The 20,749-nt window shown below is 35.6% G+C and overlaps 1 protein-coding gene across 2 annotated transcripts in view; it reads right to left on the bottom strand.

Annotated features, from left to right (window-relative positions):
- The window catches only part of KCNH7 (potassium voltage-gated channel subfamily H member 7), a 212,881-nt gene that overhangs the window by 42,342 nt on the left and 149,790 nt on the right, over positions 1-20,749 (bottom strand). For both annotated transcript variants that reach the window (XM_053982647.1, XM_053982645.1), the window contains one exon: positions 1,072-1,497. In XM_053982647.1, coding sequence (XP_053838622.1) covers positions 1,072-1,497 — 426 coding nt within the window. The remainder of the gene's footprint in view (positions 1-1,071; positions 1,498-20,749) is intronic.

Genomic DNA, 20,749 nt, shown 5'->3' with positions numbered 1-20,749 from the left:
TGTTGGATTTTCATGTATCTGTGCTTTCAAAACCACAGAGAAAATTATCTGCAGAAAGATGGACACCTGCCACAGATAATGAATGCAAAATGTGATCAAATTTTCTCTTAAATTTCTGGGCTTTTTAGTCACCTTCTGAATAAAAAAGTTCTCTTCTAGTAAGAGAACTACTAATATGTTCCCTCTGTGCTATATATTACTCTCTCTCCTTATTGCTTTACTTAATAACATTAATTTTTAGTGCATGGTTTTATCTCATGTTTATCTAGACTCCTCATTTACGTTTTGCTTGGTTTGCTGTTTAAAAAAAAAAATCTGCATTTTATGCACCACAGAAAAGTCAATCCCAATTCTCTACTTTTCAGAAAAAATATTATGATTTTATCCCTTCTTAAATTAAATAAAATTGCTTGGAAGAACTGGGTCAGGAATCCAGAATATAGCATATATTTTATATATTTTTGGGCCAGTTTTGGATGCATATATTGAACAGTTTTTTACTCTGTTGTGTAGATAGATCATGCCTGTCAAGGTAATCTATTTTTTCATTCTTTTGATAGTCCATATTCTTGATAAAATTGACAAAAGCCAAATCTCTTTGATAACTAGTATAGTCTGTGCTACAACTAATTTGTTCTTCTGCTAAGTAAATGTCTGATCTAAATATTTTGAATAGAGAAAAATTATTTTAATGATGCAATGCCAACACAGCACTTACATGCATCATGGGCAATTTTTAAAAAGTAAGCGACAAATCAAAGCAGCAGTTCTTATATAAAAACATTTTACCAAGTCCTTCATACACAACATATTTATTATTTGTAAAGACAGTATCAAATATGGTATAACTGAAAAATACTAGCTGAATCATTCAATATTTTCTTTTGTCGATGAAAGCTAATACTGTACATTATTCTACAAAGGAATATTTAATTTAAGTTTAACTTCCAATGATGAGATAGAAATACTAAGCTGCTATTAAATGGCAAACAAAAAATACTTTAGGATACACAGAATATCATCGTGAAGTAATAAATTAAGATTTAAGATTTCATATTCATTTAAGCTTACCTCTTCAGAGCCAGAGCCAAAAATCAGCAGGTCAAAAGGTATTGCAGCAACCATGTCAATTAGGAACCAGCCTTTGAAGTAGTGAATTGCTATTTTTGCTGGATCACTTACCACTTCTTCATTCTGGTTTACATATGTTGTTCTGAAGTTTATTAGAATGTCAATTATAAACATAATATCCACAATTAAATCTACAACATTCAGTGGGCTGCAGGAATATCCACACTCTCTCCTCTTCCTATCCTCACTGTCATTCAGAAGGAAGGCAGCAGAGTAAGGGGTGAATATGGCAGTGTATATGACCAGCAACAAAATGAGCCAGTCCCAGACGGCTTTGAAAGGACTGTAGTGCAATATAGTAAACTTGTTGATGCGAGGTGTCTGGAGTTTATATTCGGGTAGAACATCAGCTCCTAAGGATAGAACCTAGAATAAGAAATATACTACATCAATAATCAGACAGTGTATCTACTCCAGCTTCCAGTAAACATAGCAAATAGAGGACAAAAAGTACTTAATTGTAGTTTTGAGGATTAAGCTTCAATTACTTAGTGTTTTGGCAAACTAGATTTCTGTGAAATTTGTGGTGTCTGCCAGGTCCAATAAATTCATTGACAATTTTGCACAGTAGGTTGATTCTTGTCCCCTGTAGCAAACATTAAGAAGCATATCTTATATCCATGAAATCTGCATTATTAAGCATGCCATTAAATTCATTTATTCACCACATGATAACGTTGCCAGCCTTCTCAGGGCCAGTGAATGACTTTTCTTGCAGCGATGTAGTGTTTTTATCCCAAAACAAACCTATTATCATTGGCTTACATTTCCTACAAAAGAGTTTAGTCTCATTGGAAAGTGTACGCAACAAAAATTTAAAAAAAAAGTCACAGAAAGATCCGTTAGTGTCCTTGACATCTATTTACACTTTGAGTTTTGTGGTGTTAAAAACTTTCATGCACAGACAAATTACACTGCGGCTATAGTTCTAATTCAGCTAAAGATGTGACAAAGGATGCCACAGGAGTATTGCCTTTTGCTCCACTTCTACTTTTTTCAATGCCTGAAGCTTATTATTCCTTTAAAAGTATGGATTTGTTATCTGCTGGTGTTATCTAAGTTGGATTTCAATTGTATTTGGAAGGATTATATTTGTAAGAGCTGTTAAATATGCTGGCTCTGGAAGCTGAAATGTTTGCTTTGTTGCATAGAGCAAGCATTGTGTGAGAACCAGATAAAACAAATTTCCTTTGGCTGCTCTTTCAGTCTGAGTGAATTCTGACATGAAGGAACAAAATCTTTAAGGATAAAAAGGTAAATTATATTTTGTCTCTATTCAGTGTTTGGGATTGTCAGCAATGATGCTAATTATTGCCTTCTGTTTTGCAAATAATCTCCAAATCCTATGGGACTCAGAGCACCATTTCATTTTACACAGACCGGTGAACAAACATCAGATGGTGACGACCTTCAGTTATTAAATCAGTTGGGCAATATTCATGTTCATGAAATCTTACACCCTTTTTCCACCAGTTATTTCAGCTTATTCCTTATTCTCCTGCTATTTAAAAACAATTCTATTTAAAAAATAAGTTATTTCAAAAGCTATTAAAATGAATAATTCTACTCAAATGAAATGATGATTGGAAGGGGATATACCTTTTCAGTGATGTTGTCTGCTTTTATTTACTTTCTTTTTACAGTTAGTATTCTGGGACTTGAGATTTCAGCTTATTCAAGACTGAGGGAATCCATGTTCCTCTAACATAATCTTAGAAAATTCTAAGGGTCAGCACACTCTTTTCTGTTTATATTTCCAACAGAAATAGCTGTATAAATCTTAGATCCTATCCTTAGTAATATAAGTGACACTAATCTTATTCAGTCAAATTCTACTTTGAAAATGTTGTGAGAACACGAGGGTTAATAACCACTCTTCTTTGAACTTGAACAAAGAAGAATCCAAAAGATATGTGCTGGCTTCAAGCAGTCACCAAGCACTCTGTGAGTACTGTGCTGAGGTAGAGGCTGTTCATAAATTTTTTTGTATTGTAACTAAGACTTGCATTTAACTAATGGTGCTGGCTATTTTTTTAATGCATTAAACACATTAGCTGACATCAAGTTGAAGCATTGCTTAGTCTCTTAAGCAGTCTTATTATTTTTAGTCCCACACCTGATGAGTTGACAAGAAGGTTTTCTTAGTACTTGAGAACAGTGAGTATATGTGCCAAGTGAACTGCTATCTATAAAATTTATATCACTGCTCTGCTGGATTTTCAGACAATGAAGAAAATGGATACGGCAACAAAGATAATAAAGCTTATTTCACATATTTCTTTCTGTTGCTTGAAAATTCCAGACACTCTGCAGAGTGTAGCATTTCAGAGCAATGAATTTCAGAGCAATGCATTTCAGAGCAACGCATAATGTAAATTGGACTGATTCCCCTGAAATCTGACTCCAAATCTAATTTTAGTTACATTTATTCCTAAATCGGTTTAAACTGAGTTAGGCAAAACTGGAGTTTAAAAATCCAAACAATTGGACTAAACGAGGGAATAGCAGTATAAAAGTTATCATACCAGAAATGCATCCAACTTTTTTTGGCGATAGTTTCTTAGACACATAACACAGGAGAGGCTGAACTGATAGCTGTTAGTTTCATAGTCATAATGTTATACAGAACTTTACATTTCTGCATTGCATACTCTCATGCTATGAGAAGTGAAAACAAGCACTCATATAACTATTTTGCTTTTTGTATCTTGAGAAAAATATGACTTCACTTCTCAAATAAAAAAAATCACAGTTGCACGCACACAAAAAAGACAGAACACATTATTTAGTGTTATGTTGGCAGTTGCAATAAAGACTCATTGAATATGAGATGAATTTCTCCTTTTTCTTATTGTGTAACATAATATGCTTGCAAAGTTTGGGTACTGATGTTGGCCAATTTTGGCCATCTTGGCTAGATGGAAGACTTCAGTCTACTTAGAAATTCACTCAGAAGACCGTAATTATTTCCACTTACTTAAAATAGATGTTATCAAATTCACTGTTAGTAAAAAGAAAATGTATTATCTCTTCTGGATATTAAAACTCATACTTTGGATTGTAAAAGAGGTAGCTTAGGGAATGAAACATTTTTAAGAGTACAAAATATGATTAGAACAAGACTGAAGTATTACAGTGTTAAAACATCTTTGAACCTTGGAACTCGACATGATGAAAAAGCCAAGCTTCCTTGCATCTTACTAAAAAGAAGATTATAATGCTAAGCAGAAAAAGTCCTACCAGCTGCAATTGGTTTCTCTTGAGAAAAATTAGGAGTATTCAAACTTGATTAAATACCACCTCACTCTGGCTTTCTTGGGGAAAGCAGGAATGTATTTATAACTGGTGTGCTTTACAAGCAGTATTAGGTGATAAGATTTAATTTATTTAAAATGAGAACATTTCAAAGTTAAATAAACTTACTCAAAGGCAAATGTATTTTGCCTTTGGGTAAAGAACTCTGATATAAAATTAAACTTTTCTGTGTTCAGGTGTATCTCATTCACTGTTGAAGCAGCACTGCTGAAAGTTAGAAGACTTCATTCAAACTAATTTTTGATTCTATGAATCTTGCTTGAGGTGTTTCACAAAGACAGGGCTAATGAACACCTTCTACACTTTTTGGGTTCATGCATTCACTTCCTAAAATCACAAGTTCAGGGTGGCATTTATTATAGAAGGTGTATCAGATACTCAGAAAAATATGGAGTGAGATCAAAATAACTGTTATAAATTAGTACAGTTTTTGATTTTTCTTTCTGAACTGTTTGGTAGTTTTCAGTTCCTCAAAGATACCAGTTCACTGAAATGGAAAGAAAATATATTTAAGGATAACGAAAATTTATTATTGGCTGCTGTTCTGTTAAGCAAGAGGAGAAAGGAAGTGTAGGTACCAGAGGTGTACTAGGGGGACTCTCAGGTGATAGTTAATTAAAAAAAAAAAAGAAGATTCAGTAAGCCTTATCACTTTACACTGGGTTACACTGTTCATGGTGTAATCCTTTTTGGGGCGGTTCTATCATCTTTTCCCTCCAGAAAACCTGCCTGACCAGGTATCATTTCTGCCCTGTGTTGTGTTTTAAAGGTCTTGTTTTGCATAGTGTTTTTTGATGAACTTTCAAAGAGCCGAACTGGGTTGGTGTTCTTTGCAGTACATTGGCCATATGCTTCACTGGGTAACTGGATTGTGTAGGGGACTCTTGCTGTAAGCTCTGCAGCATCACATGCAGAAACAGTATTTGATCCTTCTTCCCTGTACAGGTTCATTTATAAAATAGAATATGTAGGCAAAATGTTATACAAGATGTTGGATGACCTGGTAATTTTACTCTGGTGTCTGTTACTGAGTTTCCCAGTGATCTTAGGCAAGCTGTTGTTTAATCTCTCTAATTTCAGTCAAGTAAAGAGAATAATATTTACAACTGGAAGTATCCTAAAGGATAACAAGCAGAAAACTTTCATAAAAGCTGCTTTGCAACAGCAATGAGTTCCCATAATTCTTCTCTAAATTTAGTTCTTTCTTTTTAGTTTTTAAAATTAATTCACACAAATACTTGTCCTCTTCTCCCACACCAAAAGAAATGTGACTAGCAGGTCAAGAGAGGTGATTTTCCCCCTCTACTCCACTCTCATGAGACCCCACCTGGAATGCTGCATTCAGCTGTGGGGCCCCCTGAATGACATGGGCAAGGTCCTGCTGGACCAAGTCCAGAGGAGGCCACAATGAGGAGGGGGCTGGAGCACCTCTCTTATGAAGACAGACTGAGTTAGGGTAGCTCAGCCCGGAGAAGAGAAGGTCATAAGAGAACTTACAGCATCTTCCTCTATCTAAAGAGGGCCTACAAGGAAGTCAGAGAGAATCTTTTTGCAAGAGGACAAGGGGGCATAGTTTTAAAGTGACAGAAGACAGGTTTAGATTAGATGTTAGGAAGTATTCTTTACTGTGAGGGTGGTGAGTCACTGGAACAGGCTGCTCAGAGAAGTTGTGGTTGTCTCATCCCTGTACATATTCAAGGCCAGGCTGGATGGGGCCTCAGCAACCTGGAGTAGGGGAAGGTAGTCCTGCCCATGGCAGGGAGATTGAGATAATCTTTAAAGTCTCTTCCAACCCACACCATTCTATCACTCTATGATTCTACTGTTCAAACTGTAGTTTCAAGACACTCTGAGAGATCCATACTGCTATCACATGTAGATCCATAAATTTTGTTCTGAGGTATTTTCATTCTATGTTTGTTGAAGAATGCAAATGCACATACAGTAAAAACCAAAGACCTAGAAACAAAGAAGCATAATAGCATATGAATAAATCATAGCAGAAATAATAAATTATTAATGCCACGATGAATTGTTAAATAAATATTTCTGTTGAACCATTGCATGGATTAACAGTATGGTTTCCTGGTTATTCTACAACTTGATGAAAGCAAGTGTAGGGCAGGGTTACTACATGCTGCACCTAGGCTCTTTAAGTGACCATAGAGCTAAGTAAAGCACATGAACATGGAAAAGAACCAGGAGCCATTCCCAATGCTTTCAAGAGCCACTAAACTCCTCCCATGAACAAATTACAATTGCATAAACCAAATGCAAAATTCAAGTTATTCAGAAAATATTGGACGTTTTTCGCCTCTGCTAAGAAGTCACAATGGTTTTTGTGCCTTATATTTCCAAACAAACAGCAGATAGGTGACTAATGTACACTCACAGAAAGAATATGTAGCATATTCACAATCTAGGTAACACCTTTCATCTCAGACAGAAGTACTGTACATCCAGAAAATTTGAACGAAGAGCAATGTTTACAGGTGACAAAATATCAAAAGACATATAAGGGCTTGAGTGAAACTGAACAGTTTTAAGGTAGATGGACACAGATATCTGTGTGAAAAGTAGATGTGGAAGTTTGACAGTTGCAAACATTAATAAATTTGCTATGTCTCATGACCTAAGTGTGCCCCATATGAAATGTACGTATATTTAAATGGTGTAGTTATATTCTGTACTAAATACTGTTTTGTCACTGTTGCTTTTGCAACAGATGAATTAAAGTAAATCTTGTGCTAACAAGGTTAGCTACTGCATAGTACCTCTCATGTTAAGAGAATTTCATAAACATTTAATAAAGTTCAAACTATAAATAGAATCCCAAATTACTTTGGGGACTTTAAAATAAACATTTATCTCATCCATAAAACATCTTGTGTAAAACTCTGGAAGATGGTACCTGTTCAAATGCAATGTTGAAATATTTATTTCTAGGAAATACCATATGACATGAAAAAATATTATTTTGCCAGTGAGTTGCCGCACTCACTCCAGCAGTAGTCCAATGCTAGGCACACAGCCCTGAGAACAGAGTGGATGATCACTTCTGCATCCTTAAGCCAGGAAGGATGTAGCAAATCTAGAAACACATCAGCTCCTCATCTGCTGAGAGACTTGAATATCTACTATGAATAGTGATTTAAGAAACTCATTGTATAAAGCATATTCAACATCAAAATATGAAATTACATGAAAATGTAAAGAAGAAACTGAACCAGGGTAAGTGTATTGTAAACATTATTGTAGCTAGTGGAAAAAAAGGAAAGAATTTGGAACACCTGCCTCTTTAGATCTAATCCAAATACACAATACAATATCTTCCTTTTTAAAGGTAGTTTTGAACTAATTTTCAGACCTTTATCAACAAGGCTAATAACAGTATTGAACAGGAAAAACTTGGAAAGGAAAAGAAATGAGAAACATGAATCAGACTTGTAAGCGAAGGCCATATTCTTGTAATTTACTGTTTTTGTCCTGACCTTAAATCTGAATGATAGTGCACTCAACATGAAGAAGTATTGCTTCAGCTTTAAAATGATTTTAACAGACTTTACAGAAATTTCTTTTCTTGAAGTAACCTCTCCTGTCTCTCTTTTCTCCTGTGTATTAGTTCTATTGAAGCTGCCAAGCTATAACTAGCAAGTACATCTCTTTACTTTTCTTCTCTATTCATATCATTACCATGAGACATCTACAGATTGGACCTCCTAAGGAGATTCCTGAATCTAAAACCAACTAAAAATAAATATTACACGAGTATTAATGAACAAATGGAATTTAAATTAGCATTGACTTTCTGATAGTAGGCATTACCTAATTCCCCAAAAGAATTTAATGGATTTTCATATTTCAGTCATCTTGATGATTGTCTTCCTTATGTGGACATGAACAATTAAGAAGATTACACCAGTTCTGAAAGAAAGCTGAAGTGCTCTTGATTTGGTGCAAACACAACATTACATAAGGCTTTCATGTATCAGCTTTACAAGGTATTTTTACATGTAAAAGATATTTTTACATGTCTTTCAAATGACAGCGACCAAAGAACATCTCCTGAAATACTAATGTTGAGGAATGTCAATAATATTTGCCTTCTTGTCTTACTCCCTTTGTCTTTATTAAAGGCTTTAAAATTATGTACTATGACTATTTGTATATAATGCTGAATGCTAAAATACTCTCTGTGAGACAGTTTGTAGTAAAGTAATGAGGTCTTGTCCAGAAGGTTTTTTTTGGTTTGTTTGTTCATATATGAATATATGTTCATATATATGTTATGTATGTTCATATATATATGTTCATATATATGTTCATATATGAATATGTCCACATATTCACCAAATGTAATTTTAGGCAGATATTGAAACAGAACTTCTGCTAGTAGTAGTGGAACCTGAAAATTCAAACATTATCTGAATGTTTTTTAATTTTTTTTTGTTCCACATATCAATCTGTCACTACATGAAGCTTGTTTGAGAGTAATGGGACTTCCTTGGAGTGCTAAGTGCCTTGCTGAGGCCATGAAGTGCTGAACTTTCATGAAGTTATCAAAAAATTATATATCTTATTCAGCTAAACACATTTACCTACACAGCAACCCAAAATCTTCAAATGGTTAAAGAAAGTTATGCATGTCCTGTGATCAAAATCGTAGAACAGCCTTTTTCTCCTGTTTATTAAGTAAAATTGTTTAGGTTTCAGGAAAATAATATTTATTGGATATTACCGTCAAACAAGACTCTTTCACCGTAATTGAATACATGTAATATCTCTAACCTATTATTTATTTTATTACACTAGATATTAAAAGAGAGGAGGTATTTTTATAGTTAATTTTCCATGAAAATATTAAGAAATGGTATATAATCTTAAACCTCAGGAGCCTCTTCCTGCCATCAGTATATAATTACTTCGACATTGGTGGGTAATGGATTCTCAGAGCCGCACTTAGAAGCACATAAATTTACTAAGAGCATTTTACTGATCTTTAAAACTTAAATTAGGGATATACAGATTATTAAAGAAGATATCTACAAAGAAGATATTGACTTCTTTTAGCAAAAACTAAAGACAGAATATGTATTAAAAGTTGTGTAACCCTCTTATTTAAAATTCCCAATGAGATATTATTTCAGAAGACAGCAAATGCTATCCTTTAACATTCTAGTGAGTTTGTGAGTTATTCATTGCTCTTCTGGCAACACTAAGCTGCTAACAAGCTTTATATATCTGAAAACAAAATATCAAGGGTCAAATTTCTTATAAGGGCTTAAATTATTGTGTGGTTCTTAGTAATCAAAAATATATTTTCTATCATCTGGTCATAGCATAACAATAAAAGAAGCAGATTTCGTGCTTGTTGACGTAATCCTTCTTACAATATTTATGAAAAAAGTAATTTTCATTATTATACATTTTGACTGGGTTGCTGGCTGTCAAGTACTTTAATTGGATAAAGAAAAGCATAAAAGCTATCAGAATTTCTGATGTGCATGGAAGTAGCTACATTCACAGTTTGGTTCTGATTACAATACTTACTGACATAACTGTCAGGAGTACAGGAGAAAGGAAGAAAAGATCCTTATGCATATCTTCATACTTAACTTTCAGTTTCATTGTCATTTTTTTATCCATAATATGCAAAAAAAGCAAACTTTAGTTTCTAGAAAATATGCATATTGTAATTAGACCCCATAGTGTTTAAAAATGTATGAACTGCAATTGAAACTGTTCTCGTAAGGAGAAAAGCTTACTTTAAAAACTACCATCTTCCCTGTGGCTCTCCTTGTTTGTGTCTAATGAGCACATCCCACCTTTGTTCACTTAAAGGACATATTTAGTCTTAGCATTCTGCACAGGTTGCCCAAGTACTGCTCTCAACACCACTTTTAGGTAAGTTATGTGCATTACCCAAACTTCTATAAAATTTTGCCATCAATATTTTAACCAAAAAGCCATTTGGCAAGGGTAGATGGAACAGATTGCATACATAGATACAGACAATCTGATGATACAAATTACATTTAATTAGTAAAACCAACCCATAAAAGCATGATCCAGATTTCTAGGGCCACCCATTCAATTAATGCTGGTTAGACATGGAAAAAGGGCAGATTTGTGACCATAGAGAAGCGGGCAGACAAACTTGCCTTTGCTCAGCCAGTAGCTGGATCTTACATTAGACACTTTTATTGTTTTACAATGCAAAAATTTATTTTAGTTTTTGGGGAATTGTGGCAAGACATGATATGATTTTCATGATGATTCTTCACTAAATACTCTGGTATTCCAACAGAAACAATTACAAAACAAAAATAGCACAGAATCAGTGAGACAAAAGTAAGTCCTTGAGAAGATCTACCTTGCCTGTGTTATGCTAAATGAAGCTCGTATTTTGGAGAGAACAAGACGTTTTATTTACGGATTTAACCAGTGTCCTGATTCTGGCTATGAGAGAGTTAATTTTTGTTCTTAGTAGCTGACACACTGCTCTGTTTTGGATTTAGTATGGGAATAATGTTGACAACACACTGATGCCTTGGTTGCTAAGTGATGTTTACCCTAAGTCATGGACTTTTCAGTTTCCCAGGCTCTCACAGTGAGTAGCTGCAAAAAAAGCTGTGAGGAATCATGAGCAGGACAGCTGACCTGATTGGGCCAAATGCATAGTCCATAGCACAGAACGTCATGGCCAGACTACAAACTGAGGGGGATTACCAGGAAGACAGATTTGTCAGGGCTTGGGAATGGGTTTGGCATCAGTCAGCAGGCAGTCGGCAATTGTACCGTATCACTTGTTTTTCTTGGGTCTTCTTTCCCTGTGTCTCTATCTCCTTTTTTCTCTTCCTCCCTCCTTTTGTTTACAATTGCTATTAGTACTAGTATCACTCCTGACTTTCCCCTCCATCCCACTGAGGGTGCAGGAAGGACCTGAGCAGCTGCTGTATGATACTTTGTCACCAGCTGGGGTTAAACTGTGACAACCAGGGAGATGTGGGGATCTTTGGTGCTACTGCAGACATTGAAAGCTCAATCCAGTGGAAAAAATGCCTAGAAAGGAAGCCTGTAAGCCTTAATGTTCATTGTTTTCTAGATATATTGACTAATTTATCACACTGTGCAAACTGCAGTTTCCTTTCCTTACTGGATATTGTGGGTGTAAAGAAATGAGAAAACAGACAGCACAATACATCTGCAAATAATTATCCTAGACAAAACTTATTTTTCAAGCTTTTTTTTTTTAAAAAAAAAACCTGTAAGGAGGCTACAGTCTGCATCCTATCCTAGCAAAATTTGTCAAAATAAATTAGCTGGCCTCTAACAAGTTCTGCAGAATGGCCATGAGCCATAGGCTCTGATTTTTTGCTCAATTCCAAACCCAGCAATTAACAGCATCAGAGACTAAGATGCAGCAAAAGGTGTTATTCTCCTTTGGTTATAGTTTTCCATTTGTAACTCACCTACAAACCCAGTGAAACTAAATTTCCTTGAACAGAACAAATTGGTACAAATGTAAGCCCATATATTTCAGAAGGTATTTTGCTTAAAAAAAAAGGTTTCTTCATAATTAATAAAATTCATTTAGAAAGTAGAACATTTTCAAAGATGGATACTTAGAATAGAAAAAAAAATGCAAAGCTTTGAAATGAAGAACTTTTCTTCCCATTTAATAAACGTTTCTCATTTATTAGTAGCAGTGCACTCAACAGTCTGTCTGAAGCTGAACATACCATTTCATGTCAGCTTCCAAGATATTCAGTAGTTACTGGAATTTCCATATTTAAAAAGATGCTGCCTTAATGTAAAACTGGCAATTCTTTGAGTAAAAAAAGAATTTTTTATGCTTGTAAATAAACTTGAAGTATCTTAAGGACAATTTCACCATGTGCTACAATGCAAGATTTATTCAGTTGTCAAAGAAAAACAGACTTACCTAAGGTAAATTAAATATCAAGAATAAGAAACACTGAGTTTTCTACATACTACAGATATCAGGTAAATATTCATACAATTTCAGTACTTTACTTCAGATAAATTTTTGTTTTATAGTATATTTTTATACTTTAGATGGTGTTGGAGATTGAATGTTGTAATTTATGGCTTAAACATCTTTATGAAGGACTTTTGCCTATGATAACAAAACTATACTAGAAAAGCTGCAAAGACCACCATGCCCTGAATAGGCCTTCTGACTGAGGCCTGGAACTACTCCTTGATGAAGACAGCGACTCAGGCCTGGGCTGGAAGAACACATTCACAGCTGGATCAAGCACCTTCAAGCACAAGCACAAGCTGGATTAGCACCTTCAGAGTGGAGACCACAGCCTCAGGGCTATCAGCTGCCAGGCTTGAACAGACCCTGGCACCAAAGGGTGTGGGGGGAGAGGCTTTGGGTGTGTGGTGAAAAAGCCTCTGGTCAGAGGCAGTGAACACCCGTCCTCCGCTGTGCAGAGCTCAGCTGTGGGGCCGCTTCACCCTGGGAGAAGGTGCATCCTCATGAAGGACAGCAGAAGGGTGTCATGGCCCATCAAAGGCCTCCCCCAAAGGGGTCCCCAGACCCTGCACCAGAGCACTGCAACATGATGCAATATATCCACAATGTTGCATGGGACAGTGCCAAACTGGCCCCCTTAGGAGAGGCACCTGGGCGTTGCCACCGGGCCCAACCATACATCAATCCACTGCATTCTATACTTTTTGGTGCAGTGGCGGGGAGTGGGGGCATGAGGAGGGGGGACTCTCACCACCAAGAAGACCAAATGGACAGGGACAACGAGACATGGCTGGGACCTCAGGAAGGACGATATGTTTCCACCTAACCCCTGTCACTCTCTCCCCATCCCCCCACCCCCCATGCATTTCTGTCTTTCTGTCTTTCTTTCTGTCTTTCTGTCTTTCTGTCTTTCTGTCTTTCTGTCTTTCTGTCTTTGTCTCTCTCTCCCTTTGCCTCTTTTACTATTAAATAAAATATACCAATTTATTTTGGTGCCAACATCTAACCTTGTCTGGTTTTAATGATGTTTTTTGGGTATATTTCAAATCTCTCTGGATTTGATCCATGTTATTCACAGACACTTAGTTTCCCTCACTCTTCTGTGTTTAAGCTGGTTCGTAACAGATGGCCTGAACTAGCCACTTTTAATAAATACTTCCTAGACATTTTTGTTGTGCTACACTTATTAATTTTATGTTCAGTAACACCAATACCACCCATAAAGCTCACTAAATGCTTTGAAAATACATTTTTCCACATTTATTAACAATAACTATCAACTATATCTCTTTCATAAACAAAATATTTGGAATTCAGTTAACCTTTGATTTTGGATTCATACATCTGATTCCTGATTTTTTCCTTTACTGTGGTTTTATTGATACCTTGGTATAATTTAAGGAGTGTTCCTCCTTTCCCCCCCCCCCTTTTTTTTTTTTTTTTTTTTTTTAATCCTGTTACCAGTTACAAGCTGAAAGCATTATCCAAGTTCTAACACCTGACAGGTAATAGATGAGAAAAATGACCTTTTCATTCAGCTTATTAATTTTGAGGGCATTCAGAATTCATCAAACAACACACTATGCTGACTGGGGTTAATGGTCTTTGCTTTTTCTTACTATTTCTACTACTTTAAAGAAAATGCTAGACCTTATCAGACACTAACTAGAAAATATTTTCCTCTGCTGCCGCTACATCAAAAACAACTAATCCACAAGCTTTTTTTCCTCCCCCCAGCCCAAGACAAAAGAATAATAACCTCATTGCTATTTCTTATTAATGTGCTTAAGGACCTAATTTATAATTAGTGTCAGAACATAAGTGCTTTATAATCATCATCATACTACCTGCAAATTGCAAGAACTTTCTGCTCTTTAAAATTTAGTTTATTCATCAATTTCTTTCATTAGTGATGTGTGGGAGAGTACAAATTTCCTTGAAAAAACTAATCATTAGATCACCCACAAAATTTTCAGTTTGTATATTAACTAGTATTACATTAAAAGAGAAAAGAATTTAAATTGTTAGCTGACCACACTTGCCTTTTTTTTTTTTGCCTGAGGAAAATTACTCTTAATAGCTGTGACTATATAATTTCAGGCAAATGCTAAACATTGCCTGTCCAGGTTATGGCATTTTGTAACTAGATCCACATTGGTCCTACAGTATGTACATGTGAGGTGCATGGCACTAGAGCAGAGCTCAGAATCCAGACCATTTGAGGGTAAGGGCACTTAGAGAGGGGAGGGAGTCCTGAGTCTGAGTTCGTGGTGCCCAGGGTTATTTTTGTGGTTTTTAAACAGATGGTCATTTATGTAAGATGAGTAACAGTCAAATTACTCTGGAACTACAATCCAGGACTGCGTCTTTCTAAGAGGCTGTCCTGAATGTTAGCTACATCAGTGGTGTTCTTAAAAAATAGCAGCTTTTTGTGATCCATGAGATCCATGGCATTCTGCCCTCTTCCCTTCCTCTTTCCCCATGTCAGCTGCTATTGCTGTTTATCTCTGGGAAATTATATACTTATGATCTCCTAAAGATAGAAACTGTCCTGAGTTAGCATGGTAACCACTGGACGCTGATCTAACTTAGCTGTTGTGCTGTTTTGCATAGGAGGTTGGGTTAGATGGCCTCTAGAGGTCTCTTCCACACTACATTTTTGTACAGTTCTAAGGTTACGTGAAAGAGGGACTGTGACTTCTTTCACAGCTGTTTTAAGGCAACTCTAACTGCATGTGTGAAAGCTATTATTCCAGACTGTGCACGCCAGATGCATCAGAGGATCGTGATCACAGCTTTTTGGATCTTAGTGGGGCTTGACTTGCAATTCATGGTGAGACTGTTCTGGTGAGCGTCAAAACTGTTGGTTTCAGCAGAGTAACCTACCAAGTTTAGAAACTTCAAAGGCCAATCCACCATGAAGTGGGAGTTTGGGTGATTATAGCTCTAGACCAGAGAAATGAGGCTTGCCTAAATGCTGCTGGCACTTTGGTTTCAATAAGCTTTGCTTGCTTTGTAGAGTATTAGTTCTTACACCCAACTCCTTATTATCAGAACAAATTACAATGCCATCTGAAAGCATTAGAAAAGGAACGCTGCTTTGGCAAATGAGCTAATATTAACAAAGGTCATATGCTTTATTCCATGTTAGCATCAAGGCAGTAAAAACAAAAAGATCACACAAAGCATTGATTACTCAAAACTGTAATTCATAGAAGATAGTGGATACTTTTTCCCAACTCAGCAAAATCAGGTAATCCCTTTCCAGAAGAGCAGATCTTGGGGGAAGGACATGGACTAATTAAGGATGCATCCAGGTTACATGCTGCAAAGCAGCTGGGCTTTCCGACTGCTCTATTTCTACCATATGTTGTGAAATCTTCTCAAAACACTGCAGTAGTTCAGATGCCTGAACCAATTCAGCTGTCACAAAAAGAAGAGGCTCTACTGTAAGGAAGGAATATTTTATCTTTCACGATTTTTCTGAATCTTATTTTTATTACTTGGTGGGACAGCAAATAATATAATGAAGATACTATGCTATCTTCTGAAACAGAACAAAAAAGTGGGCTTTATTTTCTGCTTCCACACACTTGGAATGGCTGTTTGCTCTGGTGAAAAAGATACTACTTTCCAGTTATGGTGACACCTTGACACAGGTTTAAATGGCCACAGTGAAACGGAGGTATTTTTACTGGTTTTAACTATGGTTTCTTTGCTTTTCTTGGTTTCACAGAGTGTCACATGTTCTAAATTACAATGAAATTGCACACATTTATACCATTTCTATAATTACATCAATAGCAATTACAAAGCCTAATTATGTAATGACAATAAAAGATAAATTTTATTGCATGAAGGCAACTACTATTGTAAAGAAAAGGAATGACTCCTGTATAAGATGTGTCAATTCACAAATAACAGGAAAAAGAAGCTTCTCATTTCAGAGTAAATTTAAACTTTCCATACATTAACTAGGAAATGTTGGCCCTGCTTACCCCCTAATTTCACTATTATATGTATCTCTTGCATCAAAGGCATCAAAATTGTTTCCCCTTTATTCAGAATTGTCTGCGTTATGCAGAATTCAAAATGAACAGCCTTGAAATGTTGTGTGTATGTGAGTTATTGCGGGATGTAAACAGCACAGTGTGTCAGCTGAATCAGACTGCTGAAAACATATAGATCAATAATTTGGTTTATTTTTAGGTCTTATATTGCCCCTCTCTGTCCTAGATGCTGGTAGTCTTCTTTTAGCCTGAAAACCTGAAGGTCAGTTTGAAGTCATGATCATGTAATAGTTATTTTTATATCAACAGCTTTATTGGTCTTGGGAGGATATTGCTACTTATTTCTTAATCTTTTGGGGAACGAAATAGAGTCTGGCCAGATTATAAAAACATGCAGTGAAACTACAAGGTCTATCACTTCATACATGGTACCCAGCCTCCCCCCCACCCCCCTCACCAGCAGCTCTATTTTCAGAAGATTTGTGGGTGTTCAGCATGTCTGCAAATCAGATCACAATATTCTGTGTAGCCTGTCAAGGTATATATTTATCATTTCATCAGCCATATGACCAGTTTGGGTATATATATATGTTTTCTAGAGGTGGGTGGATAATGAAACTCTTCTGAAAATTATTATTACAAGAAGTTAAAAGATTACAGAGTTTTACTTTCCTGTAAATCATTTATTGAAACAAATAATGAACAAAAGATATATATTTGGTCTTTCAACCACATTCTGTATTCCTTCAGACTGATGAATTTCAAGGAGATAAATCTGAACACTCTCTGAGCACTAGTGATCAAAAGAAACAAAACAGTTTTTCTTAAACAACACAATAAAGAGGCAAGTAATTTACATTTTATTAACTGGGACAGTTATCAGTAGACAGTATAAAGTTATGGACATTCAGGAATTCTCTATTTTCTTTAAAAATAAAGTACAAATACTGACTATTCTAGTCTTCATGAGTATGTTTATAATGGAGATCACAATTTTGCAGCTGCATATCAATGGAAACTGGATGTCTAAGAAGCTTTGAAATAAATCAGTATTTAAACAAAATATAAAATCAGTTCCTGTTGTGTCTTTGCACATTGCAATTTTAAGGCCAGAGTCCCCTCTATGAATTCAGAAAAAATGTTAAGGGACAGATGTCAGACTTTTGCCCTACTGCTTTCTTTAATAAAAGTCTACTTTTGTGCCTCTAGGAAGACTTGTCTCTTTCTAACCATCAATGTCAGGACCCCAACTGAACCTGTCAGTACAAAAGAGTGCAGAAATTTTACAGAAATTTCAGACTGTAAAAAAGAAATAATGGAAAAAAGTAAGTTGAGATTATTCCAGAAGAGTGACAATAACACCTCTGGAAATTATAAGGAAAAAGCATTTTAAAAAAGTTTCTTAAGTTGAATGGAAATGTAAATATAATTTAGTCACAAATACCTGCACTGGAATATAACAATGCCAATTTATCAATTAGGGCTATCTGGCAACTATACCTGGACTAATTCTCTGAGTAAAAGTCAATGTTATACAGAAGCAAGCATCCAGAAGATGTTACGCTTCTTTGCATTACACAAGGAGTTATGATCAGTGACACCCCAGGTGAAAATCCAGGCAAAGCAATCAGGGAATCTACTTGTTCAGGACCATCACGTGTGCAGCACTTCACTGCAAGCTATATCTTAAGGCAATTTTCATCTCTACATAATGTCCTGAACCCTCCTGGAAGGTTTCTTGCAGTAGAATGTATAACCTAGATTTTTGTTTCAAAATATAAAGCATTGTCCTACAGCATCTCCTCTTTCTTCTAAAATGAATTTCTAAACTTTATTCTACTTTCTATTTCTAATTTATTCCACTAAAATCTTTCTACTAAAGTATCTTACTCCTCTTTAAATGTTTTTTCAAAGTGCATCACTTCCTCTAAACACAGTGGCCAACGATTCTTTTATTTACTTTATTAATTATTCCTCCTCTGCCCTCTGAAGGTGGCTATGTGCCATCCTTTCCTTTTTCTCTCTCTTCAAGACTCGAATTTTACATCTCCAGCTTGTGGATATTAAAGAATTTATACAGCTGTTGTCTTTGGAAAGAACTCGTTGCATCCTGTGATGCTGATACTTGATATAGTACAGATACATGAGAGAGACTCCAGGCTGCATGATCCAACAGGGAAGGTCACTGATATATTTTGAGTTGCACCATGAGGAGCCACAGTAGTGGAATTGTCAGATTTTAACACCAGGATCAAATTTCTCAGCAAAACAGGAAAGGGAGAAAGATAGAAAATAAGGACTACGAAGGGAGAGATAGATGGATATATATTTGAATTGTACAATATGTAGCTGAGAGAAGCCATTCATATCATCAAGTCCTGCAATTCCAGAAAATACAGCATGTTATGTTCTCCTTCACTACATTCTCAGGCTCTTTCTAGCAACACTTAGAATTCCTGCCCTAACTTCTTTAGTTAGAAGACTGTTTCAGAATGTCACAACTCTAATTAAGGGTGACCTTTAAACTTACCATGGCTGTTTTATACTCATTTGCTCTTTTACTGATATTGCCCCATAGATTGAATAGGTCATATTGCCCTCTGTGTGTTTTTGATGTTGTTTGACAGATTTCCTTATCAGAGACTGTGCCAGCATGAGCATATTTTAACTACCTCATTTAACATTTCCACCATATTATATTCTCAGCACTGTGCTCAAATCTTCCAAGCCCACTTTTGCACTGTTTTGCAGATAGGTACCTAATGGATCTATGGCCTAAGAAAAGATTTACAAATAAATTTATAGTTAGACATGAAGCAGAAGCTTCAAAGAGCTTACAAAATATATTGAAATCACTGGGAATAGAAACATAAACAGGACTAAAACTAGCCACTTAAATCTTCTAAATGTCTATTTCTAATCTAATTAACGAATCTTTAGCTAAGTTAGCTAAAGATCCTTGACCATTGTGACACTATGGACCTACATATATTTATACCTCCTAGGAGTTTCTACCTGTACCTAATTCTAGCATTTAGGATGCAGCAGCAACTAAAAATATTGATAACTGAATGAAATAACAGAAAAAGCAGCAGCAGCAGGGAACTATTTCCAATTAAAATGAATGATATGGCATCAAAGTTTGCTATGCAAATTCTGCTCTGTACAGTGGTTGAGATCATTCTAGAAAAGGACATAAACCAATGTCAAATTAAATTGGAAGGCTTTTGTGAAGTGTAAAGACTTTATAGAGCATTTCAAATTTAATTTTGAATTTAGTAGGTATCAATTTTCATGGAAAGAGTAGCTGATCCATGCCACTGCCACTGGACTTTTAATAAAATCTAAATTATTTGGAGAATAAACATAGATTAAAAAAAAAAGTTCTGCCCCCTCTTTCACCCCCAACAGCATCACTAGTACATAGAAGCTCAGCACCTTGGCACTAATTAGCCAGTCAGAATTAAAAAAAAAGAGAACCACAAAAACAAAGAAAAAAATCCACCCAAAACCTACCTTGCTTCATGCTTATATAACTTAAAAAAATTAGTCTTTTTTATGTAACTTGACTTTTTGCCATATTATCTATGAAAAGATTTCTATATATAACTACTATGAATAATTTAAAACATATCAAAATGGATCCAGAAGAGATTATATCTTTCAAAACTGACCACAGAAGAAAGGACAATGGTTGCAGATTCAAGCTAGCTATTAAAGACAAAATATAAGAAAGATAAAAATCCAATTACTTTTTAGGCACTAACTGATCTCAAAATAGAAATGATACAACTTTTATCTCTATTTCTTTTTATATCTGTCAAAGGGAGTAGGAACATGGACCCTGTCTGGCAAAGCACCAATGTAGAGAAGCTGCAGTCTGGTCAGCACCTGGGGATATGATTTAGTTGTGGACTTGTCCATGCTGGGTTAATGGTTGGACTTGCTAGTCTTAAATTCTATCATTCTATGATTCTAAGCCCAAATCTACTCTTGGCAAGATCTTCCTTATGGAATATCTATCTGCATTCTACTACAAAACACTTCTTACCTCTTTCAGTCTGTCTGGGCATTTAAGGTCCAACCCTCTGCTTATTAAGCCTATAAAAGTTACTTGAGATACTGTCATCTCTTGGTATTTTTTTCAGTATGTTCCACATTCCTAGCCTGTCCCAGTCACTGTCCATATAAGATTGTAACACAAATGTAATAATACTGAAATTAGCTGAAAAGTTCCTCTGACTTCAGAGGGTACTGCATCTGTCTTAGAGTGAAGAAACATGCTATT

Source organism: Vidua macroura, chromosome 7, assembly GCF_024509145.1.
Source record: "Vidua macroura isolate BioBank_ID:100142 chromosome 7, ASM2450914v1, whole genome shotgun sequence".
NCBI classification, from domain to species: domain Eukaryota; kingdom Metazoa; phylum Chordata; class Aves; order Passeriformes; family Viduidae; genus Vidua; species Vidua macroura.
The sequence above is the reverse complement of the archived record's forward strand: the minus strand, read 5'-3'. Positions and strand labels throughout refer to the sequence as shown.